The following is a 16,593-nucleotide window of genomic DNA, read 5'->3' on the forward strand; positions in this document are numbered from 1 at the left end:
GACACAATTAGGTTACTGTAACGTTCATATATACAGTCATTGACCGTAACACATTTCGTATACAATAACCACTGACTGCATGACAATTACTTTAGAAAACTCCGCCTCCAACCCACCAGCTGATAGGCTTTGTGGCCGTTTGGGATTGTTGTGATGGAAGGACGGAGCCATCTTGTTTTATTTCCGTTCTGGAATACATTGTTGGACAGGCCGAATGAAAAACAGGGCTTAATAATAAGGATGTAGCTCGTTATCTACCATATATTTTCATATTTTTGAATGGCTGGGAACTATATTTGGCGCTGATAGGTCGGAAGCAAACGTTGGATCTCGGTTTATTTAATTTCTAAGTAGAGGAGTTACTATGAATGGAGGATAAATGTTGCCAAAGCCTGACAGCAGCAGTTACGTCCTTCTCTCTTTGCTCTTCGTCCTCACTTTAACAGACCCACCACGAACAGGTAAGACCGGTGAAATGCAATTGGTTGTCAGCTAACTTGCTCATGTATGTAACGTTATACCCGTGAGCTATGGTAGGCCTAATTCTACGGGAATTTAGCTAGTGTAAATGGCGTTTCTAGCTTATCCACTGGTCTCAATTTTTGCCGCTGCCTTTGATGAACACCGCGCGGTGTTGGCTCACTAGCCCACTTACTGCGTAGTTATCCAACGTAAATAATTTTGTTTTCAAATTAGTTATATGGGGACATTAATCAATATTGAGTTGTAACTAGTTAGATCCATTTTGCAGTTCCATCGTCGGTATGGTTTACACTTTGCTGGAGAGAACGTTTACAAGTTATAGCTAGCCCGATGAAAGTTTAGCATTAACGTTACTAGTTAGCAGTTTTAGTTAGCTAACGTCGTTAGCTTTAGCTGCTGCACTTTATTTCCAGAACCTAGTATTAACTAGTCTTGTCACCATACTAGCATTTTGACTTCGATAACAGGTTTAGTATCGCAATACTCGATATCACGGCAAAACATATTAGTCACTGAATCGCACTTGATCTAGACAAACCCAGGTTGTAAATTAGCTAACCTTACTGCTCTGGGCCCGATTATTGCTAGATCTCCGAACTGTTTCCCAAACCCATCGTTGAATTTCTAAAGTTGCACATGAAAACGCCAGTTATTTACCGACCAGTAGTTATTTACCGCCAGTAGAATAACTAGTAACGCGCGTCCGTAGACGCTTTCCCCAAAGGGTCACCACAGATCTCTGCTAAACATATAATCAATATGTTTTTCTGTCTCTGACCGCCGATCATTTTAAGAAGTTGACTACAAAGACAGTTGCCAATGACTTTGCAATGGTTACAAACAACCGAATAGTGCTGAGCGGTTAGTGTCTTTATTTTTTTATATTTTTTAAATCAGTTCGTTTCGATTATAAAAAAATAATCACGTGTTCAGTTTCGATTGAGTTTAAAACAATTAAGTCCAATGATGGTAGTGACTGCCCATTATTGCTTATCACCTATTAACCATTTAATTACATTACTTTACATTAATAAAATATTTCAGTTTTGTATATTACGTTTGTTTTATTTGATTACTTTATTTCATTCCAAGTCATCTGATTTCTATAGAGCTGCTGTCTGACAATCCCTATTTTGTAGTTCTTCAAAGTAACTAAGGCATACTTGTATGACTGCTGAATACCAACTATCTATCACATTGATACTGTATATTTCAGGTAGAGATACGTGGCGAAGCAACAGCTGCTCTCTATATCCTCTCACAATCGCACATTCTTGTCTCTTCAGTAGCAGTCGTAGATGCTCAATGGATTATTGTCATTACAGATAATTACCACTGTTTATGCGCAAAACTATGTCGAATATGGGCATGTTGGAAACTCCCTACAATATCCCACAGTTCAGGCTAGGTCTGACTTTTAGAGAAATTGGCCTCACAGGGGGAAAGAATAACAAACTAAAGGGAATTCAAATAATTGGTTTAAAAACCAAAAAATAGCTGACATTTCAGTTAGTCACTGCACTGCAAATTAATAAATGATAAAAATATACTTCAAATGAGAACTGAGATGACTGCATTCAGAAAGGTTACATAAGCATATATAATTCAACAATATTGGAATCAATTTCATTTTCATTCAATTGAGATCTATTTAGCTAATTGTAGGCTGCCTTCTGTCTGTCATTTTTACCTCTGTTTTATGATGTGTAACAACACGTGTGCAATGATGTGCCACATCTTTATTTAGTGCATTATTATTGGGTAAACTAAGCATTAGAATAAGCCGCCTCAAAATTTGCAGCCGTGGTAATATCTTTCTAGGAGCAGACCCATCGTCAGTATTGTGGAATAATTATAATGTCAAGGTAAGATTTGAATGGATAAAGCTGATCTGAGAGCAGAGCTGACTTTCTTTCGTTCCTATCAGTATTGACTGTATGCCTCAATGACACACTTAGTGAATTTTCTCCCTGCTTGGTGTTTTGGCAAATGCATGTTAAGTCTTTGGCCATCGTTGGAACGAGGCATCGTTAAAATAATCGTAAGCCTGAATTCCATCTCTATCGGGAAACTGGGCCCTGTTCAATTGTTGGACATCTTTTGAGTTCAATATTATTACATTGGACATTCGTTTTTACGTCATTTTTCAGAGACAGCCATTTATGCATTAATTAATCAATTTGACTTTGGTAAAAACAATCTAACGACAACAATATGGTTGTCATTTATTTGAATGGTAAATCTCTATTGATTAACAAGATGTAGCCTATCCACAATACATTTGAATGCATGTTCAATAGGAATGCATGCATGCACTGGCTTATTGAGCTTGTTTTGGCTGATTACATGGGGCTACAGATGACAATCAGTTTTCCTTCCATTGGGACAATTAATTGTTTTTCTCTAGGCAAGAGGGGCTCGGTGATAATCTTTGGGAGAAACGTGAGAGGGAGAGACCGAATTGTGAATTCTTTTTTTTTTTTTTGTCAGCTTTGAAATCAATCAGCATATTTTGTGCTATGGTTTGCATGTTATCGCAAAGTGCTAAGGTAGTGAATTGATTTTAGCTGCCAGCTAACAAGGAAAGTTGGCATACAAAGCTGGAAGCTACCGGTATCAGTTTGCATTTTAGTGTTCTAGTCTGTGTGGATATTGTTTCATTAACAGTTTCAACATTTTTACACACCGTGTCGCATTATTCAAGTGTGTTAACTTCTGTGTACCATGAGTGAGGAGCTGACATGATGCATCCCAGACTCCCAGTGAGTGAAGCGGTTCCTCAGGACCGGCTACAGCTAGCAATGAGTAAGTGGAGTAGGGACTGTGAGCTATAATAAGGGGTCGACAGCGCTGATAAACGGGGCTTGATCTGTGAGACATTTGACACAAGTACTGAAAGTAACACATTTTCATCATCTAGTATTGAAAAGTAGAGAAGTTTCGGTATACCGTGCAACACTACTAGCTAGCTAATTCTGAACAAAAATATAATCGCAACATGTAAAGTGTTGGTTTCATGAGCTAAAATAAGATCCCAGAAATGTTCCATACACACAAAGCTTATTTCTCAAATTTTGTGCACAAGTTTGTTTACATCCCTGTTGGTGAGCATTTCTCCCATTTGCCAATATAATCCATCCACCTAACAGGTGTGGCATATATATATATATATATATATATATATATATATATATATATATATATATATATAAAAAAAGCTGCTTAAAAAGCATGCTCATTACACAGGTGCACCTTGTGCTGGGGATAAAAGGCCACACATTTGTCAGTTTGTCACACAACACAATTCCACTGATGTTTTGAGGGAGCGTGCAGTTGAATGTTTGTTTTTCTACCGTAAGCCACCTCCAATGTCGTTTTAGAATTTGGCTATACGTCCAACTGGCCTCACAACCGCAGACCACGTGTAACCACGCCAGCCCAGGACCTCCACATCCGGCTTCTTCACCTGCGGAATCGTCTTGAGACCAGCCAACAGGACAGCTGATTAATCTTTTTTTGTTTGTTGAATGCACAGAGATACTATGACGAGATCCTGAGGCCCATTTCTGGGCCATTCATCCACTACAGTCACCTCATGTTTCAGCATAATGTACAGCCCCAGGTTGCAAGGATCTGAACACAATTCCTGGAAGCTGAAAATGTCCCAGTTCTTCCATGGCCTGCATACTCACCAGACATGTCACCCTTTGAGCATGTTTGGGATGCTCTGGATCAACGTGCATGACTGCGTGTTCCAGTTCCCGGCAATATCCAGCAACTTCACACAGCCATTGAAGAGGAGGGGACAACATTCCACAGGCTACAATCAACAGCCTGATCAACTCTATGCAAAAGAGCTGTGTCGTGCTATATGAGGCAGATGGTGATCACATCAGATACGGAATGGTTATCTTATCCATGCCCCTACCTTTTTTATTTAAGGTATCTGTGACCAACAGTTGTGGGTCTGTATTCCCAGTCATGTGAAATCCATAGATTGGAGCCTAATGCATTTATTTCAATTGACTGATTACCTTATGAACTGTAACTCAGTAAAATCTTAATTTTTGTTTTTTAAACACAAGACTGGGCCATCTGCTGTTTTTTGTTAGCTATTGTTTCATTGTCCCTATAAGTAACTTAAAGATAATTTAGACTAGCTATTGTTGATTGTTGCCTTGAAACATTAGTTTTGGTCAAAAGTATGTGGACAACCCTTCAAATGAGTGGATTTGCAATTTCAGCCACATCCGTTGCTGACCGGTGTATAAAATCAAGCACACCACCATGCAATCTCCATAGACTAACATTAGCAGTAGAATGGCCTTACTGAAGAGCTCAGACTTTTAACGTGGCACCGTCATAGAATGCCACTTTTCCAACAAGTCAGTTCGTCAAATTTCTGCCCTGCTAGAGCTGCCCCGGTCAACTGTAAGTGCTGTTATTGGGAAGTGGAAACATCTAGGAGCAACAATGGCTCAGCCACGAAGTGGTAGGCCACACAAGCTCACAGAATGGGACCACTGAGTTCTGAAGCGCGTACTGCGTAAAAATTGTCTGTCCCCTGTTGCAAAACTCACTACCCAGTTCCAAACTGTCCCTGTTCATCGGGAGCTTCATGAAATGTGTTTTGATGGTTTCGGTGCCAACTGTAAAGTTTGATGGAGGAGGAAGAATGGTCTGGGGCTGTTTTTCATGGTTCAGGCTAGGCCCCTTAGTTCCAGTGCAGGGAAATCTTAACACTACAGCATACAATGACATTGTAGACAGTTCTGTGCAACCAACTTTGTGGCAACTGTTTGGGGACGGCCTTTTCCTGTTTCAGCATGACAATGCCCCCTTGCACAAAGTAAGGTCCATACAGAAATGGTTTGTTGATGGTGTGGAAGAACTTGATTGGCCTGCAGAGCCCTGACCTCGAGCCCTGACCTCAACCCCTTCGGACACCTTTGTGATTAATTTTAACGTTGACTGCGAGCCAGGCTTAATTGCTCATCTTCAGTGCCCGACCTCACTAATGCTCTTGTGGCTGAATGGAAGCATGTCCCTGCAGCAATGATCCAACATCTAGTGGTAAGCCTTCCCAGAAGAGTGGAAGCTGTTATAACAGCAAATGGGGGGACCAACTTCATATAAATGCCCATGGTTTTGGAATATCAGGTGTTCAAACACGAGCAGGTGTCCAAACACTTTTGTCCAAGTAGTGTATTTGTCTAACCTCATAAACCATCACCTGTTAAACTGCAAGTGGTGGAAGAACCTATTATTGACTTAACCTTGAGGTTTTCATTCGGGGGCTGGGTGAGAGCTTGATAGGGAAGGACATTCAACAAGCATGGCACTTGCATAAATAACTGATTGGCTGAGTGAAATTGATAAAGATTGTCAGAGCTGTTTTGTTAGACTTCAGTACTGCTTTTACAACGTTATCAATCATAGTCTGTGTTATGGCTTTACACCCGCTGCTATATTGTGGATAAAGATTTACCTGTCTAACAGAACTCAGGGTGTTCTTTTTAATGGAAGCCTCCAACATAATCCAGGTATAATCAGGAATTCCACAGGGCAGCTATCTAGGCCCCTTATTTCAATCTTTACTAATTAATTGCCACTGGCTTTAATAAGTAAAGCCAGTGTCTATGTATGCGAATGACTCAACACTATACACAACAGATACTATAGTGAGTGAAATCACTGCAAGACTTAACAAAGAGCTGCAGTTAGTTTCAGAATGGGTGGCAAGGAATAAGTTAGTCCTAAATATTTCCAAAACTAAAAGCATTGTATTTGGGACATATCATCCACTAAACCTCAACTAAATCTTGTAATAAATAATGTGGAGTTTGAGCAGGTTGAGGTGACTAAACTGCTTGGAGTAACTCAATTGTAAACTGTCATGGTCAAAATATGTTGATACAACAGTAGCTAAGATCAGGAGAAGTCTGTCCATAATAAAGTAGTGCTCTGCCTTTTTAACAACATTATCAACAAGGCAGGTTCTAGTTTTGTTGCACCAGTCGTGTGGTCAGGTACCACAGAGGGATCTCTGAATTACAATTGGCTCCGAACAGGGCAGCACGGCTGGCACTTAAATGTACACGGAGAGCTAACATTACTAATATGCATGGACATCTCTCATAGCTCAAAGTGGAGGAGAGATTGACATGCTGAATACACCGAGGTGTCTGTTTCAAACTACTTGCACACAGCTCGGACACCCATTTATACCCAACAAGACTTGCCACCAGAGGTCCCTTCAATCAATCTAATGTATTTAGAAAGCCCTTCTTACATCGGCTGATGTCACAAAGTGCTGTACAGAAACCCAGCCTAAAACAGCAAGCAATGCAGGTGTAGAAGCACGGTTGCAAGGGAAAAACTCCCTAGAAAGGCCAAAACCTAGGAAGAAATCTAGAGGAACCAGGCTATGAGGGGTGGCCAGTCCTCTTCTGGCTGTGCCGGGTAGAGATTATAACAAGTCCAGAACAGACTATGGGAGGCGCACAGTAGAGCCATGGCTACATGGAACTCTATTCCACATCAGGTAACTGATGCAAGCAGTAGAATTGGATTGTGTAAAAAAAAATGTATATAAAAAAGATAAAAATACACCTTATGGAACAGCGGGGACTTTGAGACGCACACAAGACACGCACTCTACACACGTGCACATGGATGTTGTATTGTAAATATGGGATAGTGGAGTAGTGGCCTGAGGGAACACTAAATGTATTGGGTAAAGTGTTATGAAATGTAATATATAACTGCCTTAAGCTTGCTGGATCCCAGGAAGAGTAGCTGCTGCTAATTGGGGCCTTTAATAACTACAAACATGGGTGGATTTGGCCGACTTGCTTAGTTGTGAATAGCCTAGGCTACATTCTTATATATTCATACACACACACAATGTATGGCTCCAACCTTGGATACATTCTATGCGTCCATGTAAATGGGATGTTATTTCAAGAACACAGAACAAAAATGTTCAACATTTAGTGGAAGAGTGGGTGGTCCTGGTGACTTTTGGGTCAACTCAAACATCAAAATAACAGATCGTTAAATACCCATACTTTCCTCGGTTACATTGAACTTTGCTCAGAAATGGTATCTAGTGAGTGCGACATGAAATACGAATGACATTTTCGTAAAAAAAAAAAACACATGTCATTTCTCTGCCATCATACAGTTCCCTTCAAACTTTTCCCTTCCCTTTGTGGTGGAACATTCCAAACTGGAATTTGAGATTCAAAGGGTTAGTTCATCAGAAATTGCTTTTTTGTTTTGTTTCAGGTCCACGGCTAGCACTGGCAAGATTATTGTCAGGTAAGCAGCATCTCCTCTTAGTGCAGTGGATGTATAGGTATGCCAGGCTCCAGCTATTTGGGTTACTCATCTCTATCCTCAGCTTGTGCCTCTGTTGAATTTTCCCATTCACAGCAGTGCTTTGTTTTTCCATTGAACTCAGATATTTACTCTTAAACAGTGTTTTTTTTTTTTTGTTAATTTTTATATATATATATATTTTTTTATGCATTCAACTCCTTTAACAATTTTGAACTACCTTCAAAGTATCCAGTGTGATTGTCTAGACGCCAGGCCTATATCTGCTCAGGGCCATAGTGAGAAGAGTTCTAACTGCTTTAGAAAGCTAGGCGTTCTCACAGGAGAACCCCTGATGTTGTGGCACGTCTCATGTTAATCACACATGACACCGAGACGCTGACCCACTTAACTCTGCTTCTCTGTTACTAAGGAATATACAGAACTGCCAAAATAAAGGAAACGCCAACAAGTGTCTTTAATAGGGCGTTGAGCCACCAGAACCATTTCAGCGTGCCATGGCACAGATTTGAAGTGTGGAACTCTATTTGAGGGATGCAACACCATACTTCCACAATAATTTGGTGTTTAATTGATGTTGGAAAACGGTCCCAGATGCTCCAGAATCTCCCAGAAGTGTTAAATTGGGTTGAGATCTGATGACTGAGACACACACCCTTTAAACTCCCTATGCTCCTTTGAGATCCCTCTCTTCTGCCCTTTGTAGCCAAATTTAATGGGCAACTGGGCATTCTTATACATGACCCTAAGAATGATGGCATGTTAATTGCTTAATTAACTCAGGAACCACACCTGTGTGGAATCACCTGCTTTCAAAATACTTTGTATCCCTCATAATTTTTTTTATTTTGGCACTTACATTTATGGCTAGACACTAAAATAATGGTATATAGTAGGCTTATGTCTTGTCTTAGCCTGTCATGACCCCTTCTTCTTTAAAAAAAAAATGTTTATATACATTTGTTTATCGCGGCCTATTTTAGATAATTGTTATGCCCTGATACGTGTCCCTCATTTCGCCGGTTTCTCATTTTTGTTTCTAAGCGCAGTTCTCAATAGCACTCACAATGATGACCACTGTTTGTTTCTAGTTATAAGGATTTTTGTCTTGTTTAATAGCTAGTATCTACTCTGATTTTATTTTAACCACCAGACCTGAATTGAACTCTGTCAGAATACTTGAGAGAGAGTGCTGCATAACTGAATTCCAATAAATATTTTGTTTTTCCCTTGATGCTTTCTTTTTATTAATTTTGTTTCCCAGAAAATGTTCATTTTAAGCATCGGTTGCATTTAATGTAATGTTTATGATAAATGGTGAAAACCTTATTTCTTATTTATCACAAGACAGGGGCAAGTGTCTAAGTAATGATCCTTAAAGCTGGAAATGCTCAATCTTCCATAGACTCGTGTTTTTATAGTTGGTACTCAACTGAGAGACCAGGAGCTGTGTTGCAGTGGCCATGTCAAAACTACTGGGGGCGCTGTGTGATGTTAGCCTCCCTCTGCTGTGTTTCAGAGCTGCGCTGCAGCCCTGGGCAGTTTGCCTGCCTCAGTGGGAAGATGCAATGCATCCCCTTGTCCTGGCAGTGTGACGGCTGGACTGCTTGTGAGGACAAGAGCGATGAGTTGGACTGCCCCCGTGAGTAACACCTCTTCAACCCTGTACCTAGACCTCATCCTGAACTCTAGTCCCCCTCCCTAACAATCATGATACTCTATGTCCATTTATATTGTGTTGCATGCTCCAAAGTGAAGGACAGAGATTTCTTACATTCCCCACAATACTATAAGGCTCATCTGAAACAGCAGTCAGAGCAGCTCTAGATTTCTTCGAAAACAACTTTCTAAATGTCATGGGAACCTACGAACTCATACGTGCATATGTTTTGTTAACATCTTTTATTTAGAGCTTTGTTTTTTTGATCAGTTTTGGGGGGGATCAAATTATTTTGATGCGCTAAATACAAAAGGTGTAGACTACTGTGAAATGCTTACTTACGAGCCCTTTCCCAACAATGCAAAACACGTTTTTAAAAGATTAAGAATTTGCAAATAAAAATAGAGCATGTAGGTAGGGGTTAAAGTGACTATGCAATCAGGATAGATAAACAGAGTAACAGAAGTGTATGTGGACAGTGTGAGCATGTGGGTAGGGTCCAGTGAGTGTGCTTAGTCTGTGTAAGAGAGTTGGTGCAAAAAGGGGTATTAAGTCTGGTTAACCATTTTGATTAACTGTTCAGAAGTCTTATGGCTTGGGGGTTGAAGCTATTCAGGTGACTTTTGATCCTAGACTTGGTGCTCCGGTACAGCTTTTTGTGTGGTAGCAGAGAGAACAGTCTATGGCTTGGGTGGCAGGGCTCTTTGCCAATTTTTCCGGGCCTTCCTCTGTCACAGCCTGGTATAGAGGTCCTGGATGGTAGGGAGCTCGGCCCCAGTGATGTACTGGGCCGTCCGCGCCACCCTCTGTAACGCCTTGCGATCGAGGACTATGCAGGTGCCATACCAAGCTGTGATGCAGCAAGCCAAGATTCTCTCAATGGTGCAGCTGTAGAACTTTAATGTGGTTAGATATTGCAGTAGTAAGCGATAGAAGGAAATCCTATTGTTTCCGCTACTTAATTCCTGAACTAGCGCTGATCGCTGGCTGCATTATAGGAATTCTGGAAAGGATTGGGTACACACACAACATCTGACCTCCATAACACAGCCATCTTGTTTCATCTGGATTGTGTGCAAATTACATTATTTGATCAATTGTAGCAAAAGCAGTCAACATTGGACTATTTCTTGTCATGAGAAATAACTAATGTTGATGACTTGTGACTGGGTTAAAAAGGCAGTTTCTCCATCCCCTAATAAGTTCCTTGAGTCCAAACAAAGTTGTCTTCAGAAGGTTTTTTTTATGATCTTCAGCCAGTAGCCACTACATTCCTTTTATTGAAACACTGCTTACTCTGGTATCTCTCTCTCGGATCCTCCCTTACAGCCATGAAGGATGAGACGTTTCACTTTGCCAATGAGTTTGACCAAGTGGAAGATGTCATCGGCGTGGCCCAGCCGATGCGCTTTAACAGTAAGACCCCACCTAACTACCTCCATCAGTCATTCACTCAGTACTCATCTAAGAAGCGCTAGAGAGATTTTATAACCGTATCTAAACTACTGGAAGTGTTGCTAAAAGAACAGATGGAAAGCTTTTGTTACTGGACACTGTAGGAGCGCTAAAGCACCTTTCCCCTCCACAGAGAAGTGCCCAAGTGGGTGGCATCACTACGAGAAGACAGCCAGCTGCTACAAGGTATACCTGAGGAACGAGAACTACTGGCAAGCTGTGGACACATGCCAGAAAGTCAATGGCTCGTTGGCAACTTTCGTTACCAACGAGGAACTGCAGTTCATCCTCAAGATCGAGGTGGATTTCGATGAGACCGTGTGCGAGCGCAGAGACCAGTGCAAGTGAGTATGTGTTTGCTACGGATGGGTTACATGATGTGATATAGTGTTGATCTGAAGGCTGGTGCTTTACTGTCCCATAGTCATTATTTCATCCAATTTCTCTCCGATTCAGGTTCTGGGTGGGTTACCAGTATGTCATAACCAATCGGAACCATTCACTGGAGGGTCGTTGGGAGGTGGCTTATAAAGGTGGGTGCAGTTAATATGAATGAAAATAGGCAAAAGGGAGCAGTTGAACTCAAGGAGCACTCATTGTCATGCTCAAACAACCAAAGCAATAAACCTGTATTTGGTTTAGGTTAATCTTGTTCCCTTCTCTGTTCCTCTTCAGGGTCAATGCAGGTGTTCCTCCCCCCGGAGGGCCTGACAAAATTTGGAGAGGCATCTCCGACCCAAGACAACGTATTTTGTGCCCAGCTGCAGCGCTTTCAGATCAAGAGCATGAACGAGCGCGGCCTTCACAGCTGGCATGCCGAGAACTGCTACAAGAAGTTCCCTTTCCTGTGCAAGAGGAGTATGTCTGTTCTTATTAAAACCCAATGACTTATGTAGCTTCACAGGAGATCAAAGTAGCTTGATTGTAACAAGTGTAGATGCTCAGTGGAAATCTGGTTGTTTTGAGTCATAATTCTTCATAAAAAATATTGGGTGCTGTAATGCGTATGTAAATTGGGGAAGTCCAGCATCCTCAGTTAGTTTAGGTGTAGTTTTTGTTTGGTTCTGGTTGTAAACCTTTGATTTTCTTTAACAGGGCAGACATGTGTGGACATAAAGGACCAGGTGGTGACTGAGGGGTACTACTTCACGCCTAAGGGGGAAGACCCGTGCCTGAGCTGCACATGTCACGACGGCGAGCCAGAGATGTGTGTGGCTGCACTGTGTAATCGGCCGGAGGGCTGCAAGCACTTCGGTAAGGACCCCAAGGAGTGCTGCAAGTTCACCTGCCTGGACCCAGGTACTGCCTAAACACTCACACAATTCCCTATTTAAAAATAAAAAAATAAAAAATAAAAATAGAAACTATGGGTGTTTGAATGTCCCACAAGGTGGCGCTCTTAACACATCTCACTTGTCATGTGCCTCAATGTTTGTCCCTGTAGTTTCAGAAGATGGAAGTAAAAGGACAAAAGTTGAGAAACGGTTGTATAAAGTTATAAAAAAAAATGTAAACATATGAATTGTATTAAAATCTGGACACTGTCTTTCAGAAGGCAGCAACCTGTTTGACTCCATGGCCAGTGGGATGCGTCTGATTGTCAGCTGTGTCTCCTCCTTCCTCATCCTCTCTCTGCTGCTGTTCATGGTGCACAGGCTCCGGCAACGCAGACGCGAGCGCATCGAAACACTCATTGGAGGAAACCGTAAGCAGCCTATTTTATCACACTCATATGAACAACGTATGTCACCAAGCTCACTGCCATCCCTTGAAAAAACAGCACTTTTTGGCCTTTTTAACAAACCCGGAACACCTCTCCTAGCTAGCTTGTATTAGTCTCCGGTACTTCAGTGTATTCACATTTTATTTGGGAGTATCCGTCTACATTGGTTTCAATTAGTGGAAATGTTGTATCCTTCTCTATCTTCAGTGCATCATTTCAACCTTGGGCGGCGAGTCCCAGGCTTTGACTATGGCCCAGATGCTTTTGGCACTGGTCTCACTCCCCTGCACCTCTCTGATGATGGAGAGGGAGGTGCATTTCATTTCCAGGAACCTCCCCCACCCTACGCTGCCTACAAATACCCAGACATCCAGCACCCAGACGACCCCCCTCCTCCCTACGAAGCCTCCATCAACCCCGACAGCTTTCTCTATATGGACCTGGGTAGGCCTAAAATAACTTATGGACCACCCTGTGTTGTTGTTACCATGATTTACTCACTTCCTGTGATAGAACAGTTGTGATTGTATCTAATAATAATGTTAAGTATCTAGCTGTTTCTGAACCCTGTCCTCACTGCTCTCCACAGCACGTCATGGAGTTCAGATGATCCCAAGTCAGATGAGGGATGTGGTAGATGCCATGACAGATGCCCCACCACCTGTCCCCGAGCCAGACTCTGTACCAATGTCCTCCCAGGAGCGGGAGGACTCCATCGACAGCAGTACCCTCCTGGTGGAGCCTGACACCTCCACTGATGGCCACGCCCCTGACTCCATGCCTGCAGACTGCAGCAGCAGCTCCTCCCTCAGCACCATGGTATAGGACTGAGATGAGGGGAGGGGAACTGCTACGGTCTGGACCCTCAGATTGAGAGAGGTGGACAGTGTCAGACGGGTCCATCATATGGAGGGTGGACTGGAGTGGACTGGTCCATTAGTTAGAGGAGAGGGTGAGAAGAGACTGGAATGGCATTAGAGGGTAGAGACTATCAGGATGGATTGAGGGACCAGTCTACTCCTTGAGGTGTGCAGCGGTGAGGAGAATCGGACTGGTATGTTTCTTAAACAGGTGAACTGAAACCGGTCGGTGTCTGTCAGTTGAACTTGGAGAAAATGGTGTGAAGCAGACCACTTTCCTACAGGTGAAGAAGGATCTGGAAGACTGATGAAGACTGATTATTCTGTACAGAGAACTAACCGCACTACACCGGGCCGAGGAGGTTGAGTTTCTGCTTTTATTTTTCATTGGACAAAGCTTTTCAATTGTATTGTTTGAGCTTGATGCTCCAGATTGCCCCTGATGTAAGTACTCCCTCAGGCATTACACCAGGTAATAATGGAGGGGGTAGATGGCTTGCGTCTTTTTGCTTATATCCTGGAGGCAGAGCTTGGATTGTCATTTGTTGGACTTAGAGAGCATCATACACAACTCGAAGCATCGAGTGCTTCTGCTCTCCCTCCCTACTAGATCTCCAAGTCTCCTCCATGAATGAAATGCATTATTTTCCCATCACAAGCACTGCCTCCGAACTGGGATTTCTGCACTCTCCAATCAATCTGATATGCTAAGACGTCTTCCAGATTGATGGCACAAATTTGAATAGAAAAATGAAAGGTTCTGCTACAAAAGGTTTTTTAACCTTGCAAAAATATTTAGGTACGGTTAGTGTTAGCTCCAACTAACACACTGCTATTACTGTGTTTTCTGAGGTAAAAAATGCTACAACTTTTCAAATCTTGCTACAGTATTGAATTTTATTTTATGAGTTCTAATTGAAGTAGGTTGAGTATTGTGCCCTTTTCTTGGGTAAGAAGTAGGCTGTGACTTGCTTGTTGTGGGACCTGAACATTGATGGGTCCCCCCACCTTAGTCAATGAGTTCACCTCATGAAAGAGAATGTCAATGAATGGTGAATGACGGTTAGCTTTTCAGTTGTAGCTCCTAGGGATGTGTAAGGGTAACTTACTGTTTTATACCCCCTCATGGAATTTGTAGATGTGAACTTAAGCTAAAAAAAAAGTGTTCTCATGAAATGATAATAACAATGAATACTAAATTAATTCTGTCTTCAACTGTCTGTATGTATGTGTGAGGGTTTATGTACACATCAATTCTCATTTTTAGAAGCCATTGGATCTGCTGTATATCTTTTCTTACCAATGTACATTGTCATGTCAGTGTAGTTAAGATTCAGACTATAACATGACATTGGGGATTTACCTGTTTAGGTTTTAATAGTAGCCTATATGGGATTGAGTGATCAACCACCTTTCTCCTGTTTCATGATGACGGACAGGAAAGTCTAACGCGGTAGTGAAAAAGCTACTAGGAAAACCACAATTTGTCCCCATTATGACAATCATTCTTTACACTCCTGATGTATATACTGTAGACCTGTGAGAGCCCTGTTGCTTGTTCACCTGTGGCGTTGAATGGTCATAGGAGTTGGAAGGCTGCAATGCCAGGCCTATGAAAGCACAAAGGCCCCTATGAGGGTTTTGGAGTCATTTTAGTCCAAGCCCTTACCAGCCAGCATCTGCATAGCATGGTCATCTATATGGCTTTAGTCTATCACCAGCAGCAATGAAATGGTTGAAGATATCTTGAGAATTGCAGCTTTGTGTGTACTATGTGTTTTATGTATGGTTTTATGTAGCATTTTTTTCTTCTCTTTGGTAGGTCTCAAGTTTTGTATTACATTTATTTTTATTTTTTTAGCATAGACAATCCTTTTGTGGATTATCCAAGAAAATAATGTCTTGAATTGTTTAAAAAATCTTAAACTTTGGTGTGTGCATGCGTGTTTGGGGGTCAGATCTCAATATTTGGTTTGAGTGTGTTTTCAGCTTGTTTTAGGGCCTATAGTGCATGTTTTAGTCTTTAGGCATGCTGAGGTTTCCAACAGATTTTATAATTTAATCAAAGTTCTGCTCATCTTTGCCCAGGCTTAGCTCCGAGGCTTGCCTACAGGTTGATATAGATAAATGCATTGGAACCCCTACTCCATCCCCAACTGCTGGATTTAAACTGTAGTTGATTTTGTTATCGACATGTTCAGTGAGTTAGAACATGTAAAATGCAACCGTTGATACATTTAATTGTATTCTCTTTAATTTCATAGCTTTTAAATTGTAACATTTTTGTTGCTTCTTTTGCAGGGGGCTTTTATGTATTTTTCTGGGGTGGATGTACATCTAACCAAATGCCAAATAAATTGTATCATGAAGGACAGATGCCTGTTGTCTCAATTTGGGTAAGGACTCTGAGAAGGTTAAGCCTGTAGTTTTAGCAGAGAACTTGAGACCATAGATGGTTGACTGCGCACTTGACCGCAGTGGGTGAATAGGGCTACCTGCTTCTGCCTACGCTATATAGTGCCTTTGGAAAATATTCAGACCCCTTGACTTTTTCCACATTTTGTTACAGCCTTATTCTAAAATTGAGGGGGTGGGGGGACAATTTAATCAATCTACATACGATACCCCATAATGGCAAAGCAAAAACAGGATTTATATATGTTTTTCTATCGCATTTACATAAGTATTCAGATCCTTTACTCAGTACTTTGTTGAAGCACCTTTGGCATCAATTACAGCCTTTAGTTTTCTTGGGTATGATGCTACAAGCTTGACAAACCTGTATTTGGGGAGTTTCTCCCATTCTCTGCAGATCCTCTCAGGGTCTTTCAGGTTGAATGGGGAGCGTTGCTGCCCAGCTATTTTCAGGTCTCCAGAGATGGTGATTGGATTAATGTTCTGGCTCTGGAGTGACTTCCGTCTGGCTACTCTACCATAAAGCCTGATTGGTGGAGTGCTGTAGAGATGGTTGTCCTTCTGGAAGGTTCTCCCATCTCCACAGGAACTCTAGAGCTCAAGTGACCATCGGTTATTGGTCACCTCCCTGACCAAGGCCTTTCTCTTCCATTTAA

At 41.7% G+C, this 16,593-nt stretch overlaps 1 protein-coding gene across 7 annotated transcripts; it reads left to right on the forward strand.

Moving 5' to 3' along the window:
• Positions 1-136: 136 nt before the first annotated feature.
• On the forward strand, positions 137-15,896 carry LOC109867914 (integral membrane protein DGCR2/IDD). 7 transcript variants are annotated; one of them, XM_020457241.2, is made up of 11 exons: positions 150-461; positions 7,774-7,806; positions 9,344-9,466; positions 10,814-10,900; positions 11,073-11,283; positions 11,396-11,472; positions 11,615-11,797; positions 12,035-12,238; positions 12,495-12,644; positions 12,870-13,106; positions 13,252-15,896. In XM_020457241.2, exons 1-11 carry the CDS (start codon positions 380-382, stop codon positions 13,485-13,487), a joined length of 1,623 nt encoding a protein of 540 aa, XP_020312830.1. In that variant the 5' UTR covers positions 150-379; the 3' UTR covers positions 13,488-15,896. The 7 variants fall into 7 exon arrangements, with proteins under 7 accessions (XP_020312832.1, XP_031658539.1, XP_020312830.1 ...); XM_020457244.2 differs by having other exon boundaries at positions 12,035-12,193; positions 12,492-12,644; XM_020457245.2 differs by having other exon boundaries at positions 12,035-12,193.
• The last annotated feature ends 697 nt before the right edge of the window (positions 15,897-16,593 follow it).

Source organism: Oncorhynchus kisutch, linkage group LG23 (genome assembly GCF_002021735.2).
Source record: "Oncorhynchus kisutch isolate 150728-3 linkage group LG23, Okis_V2, whole genome shotgun sequence".
In the NCBI taxonomy this organism is placed as follows: domain Eukaryota; kingdom Metazoa; phylum Chordata; class Actinopteri; order Salmoniformes; family Salmonidae; genus Oncorhynchus; species Oncorhynchus kisutch.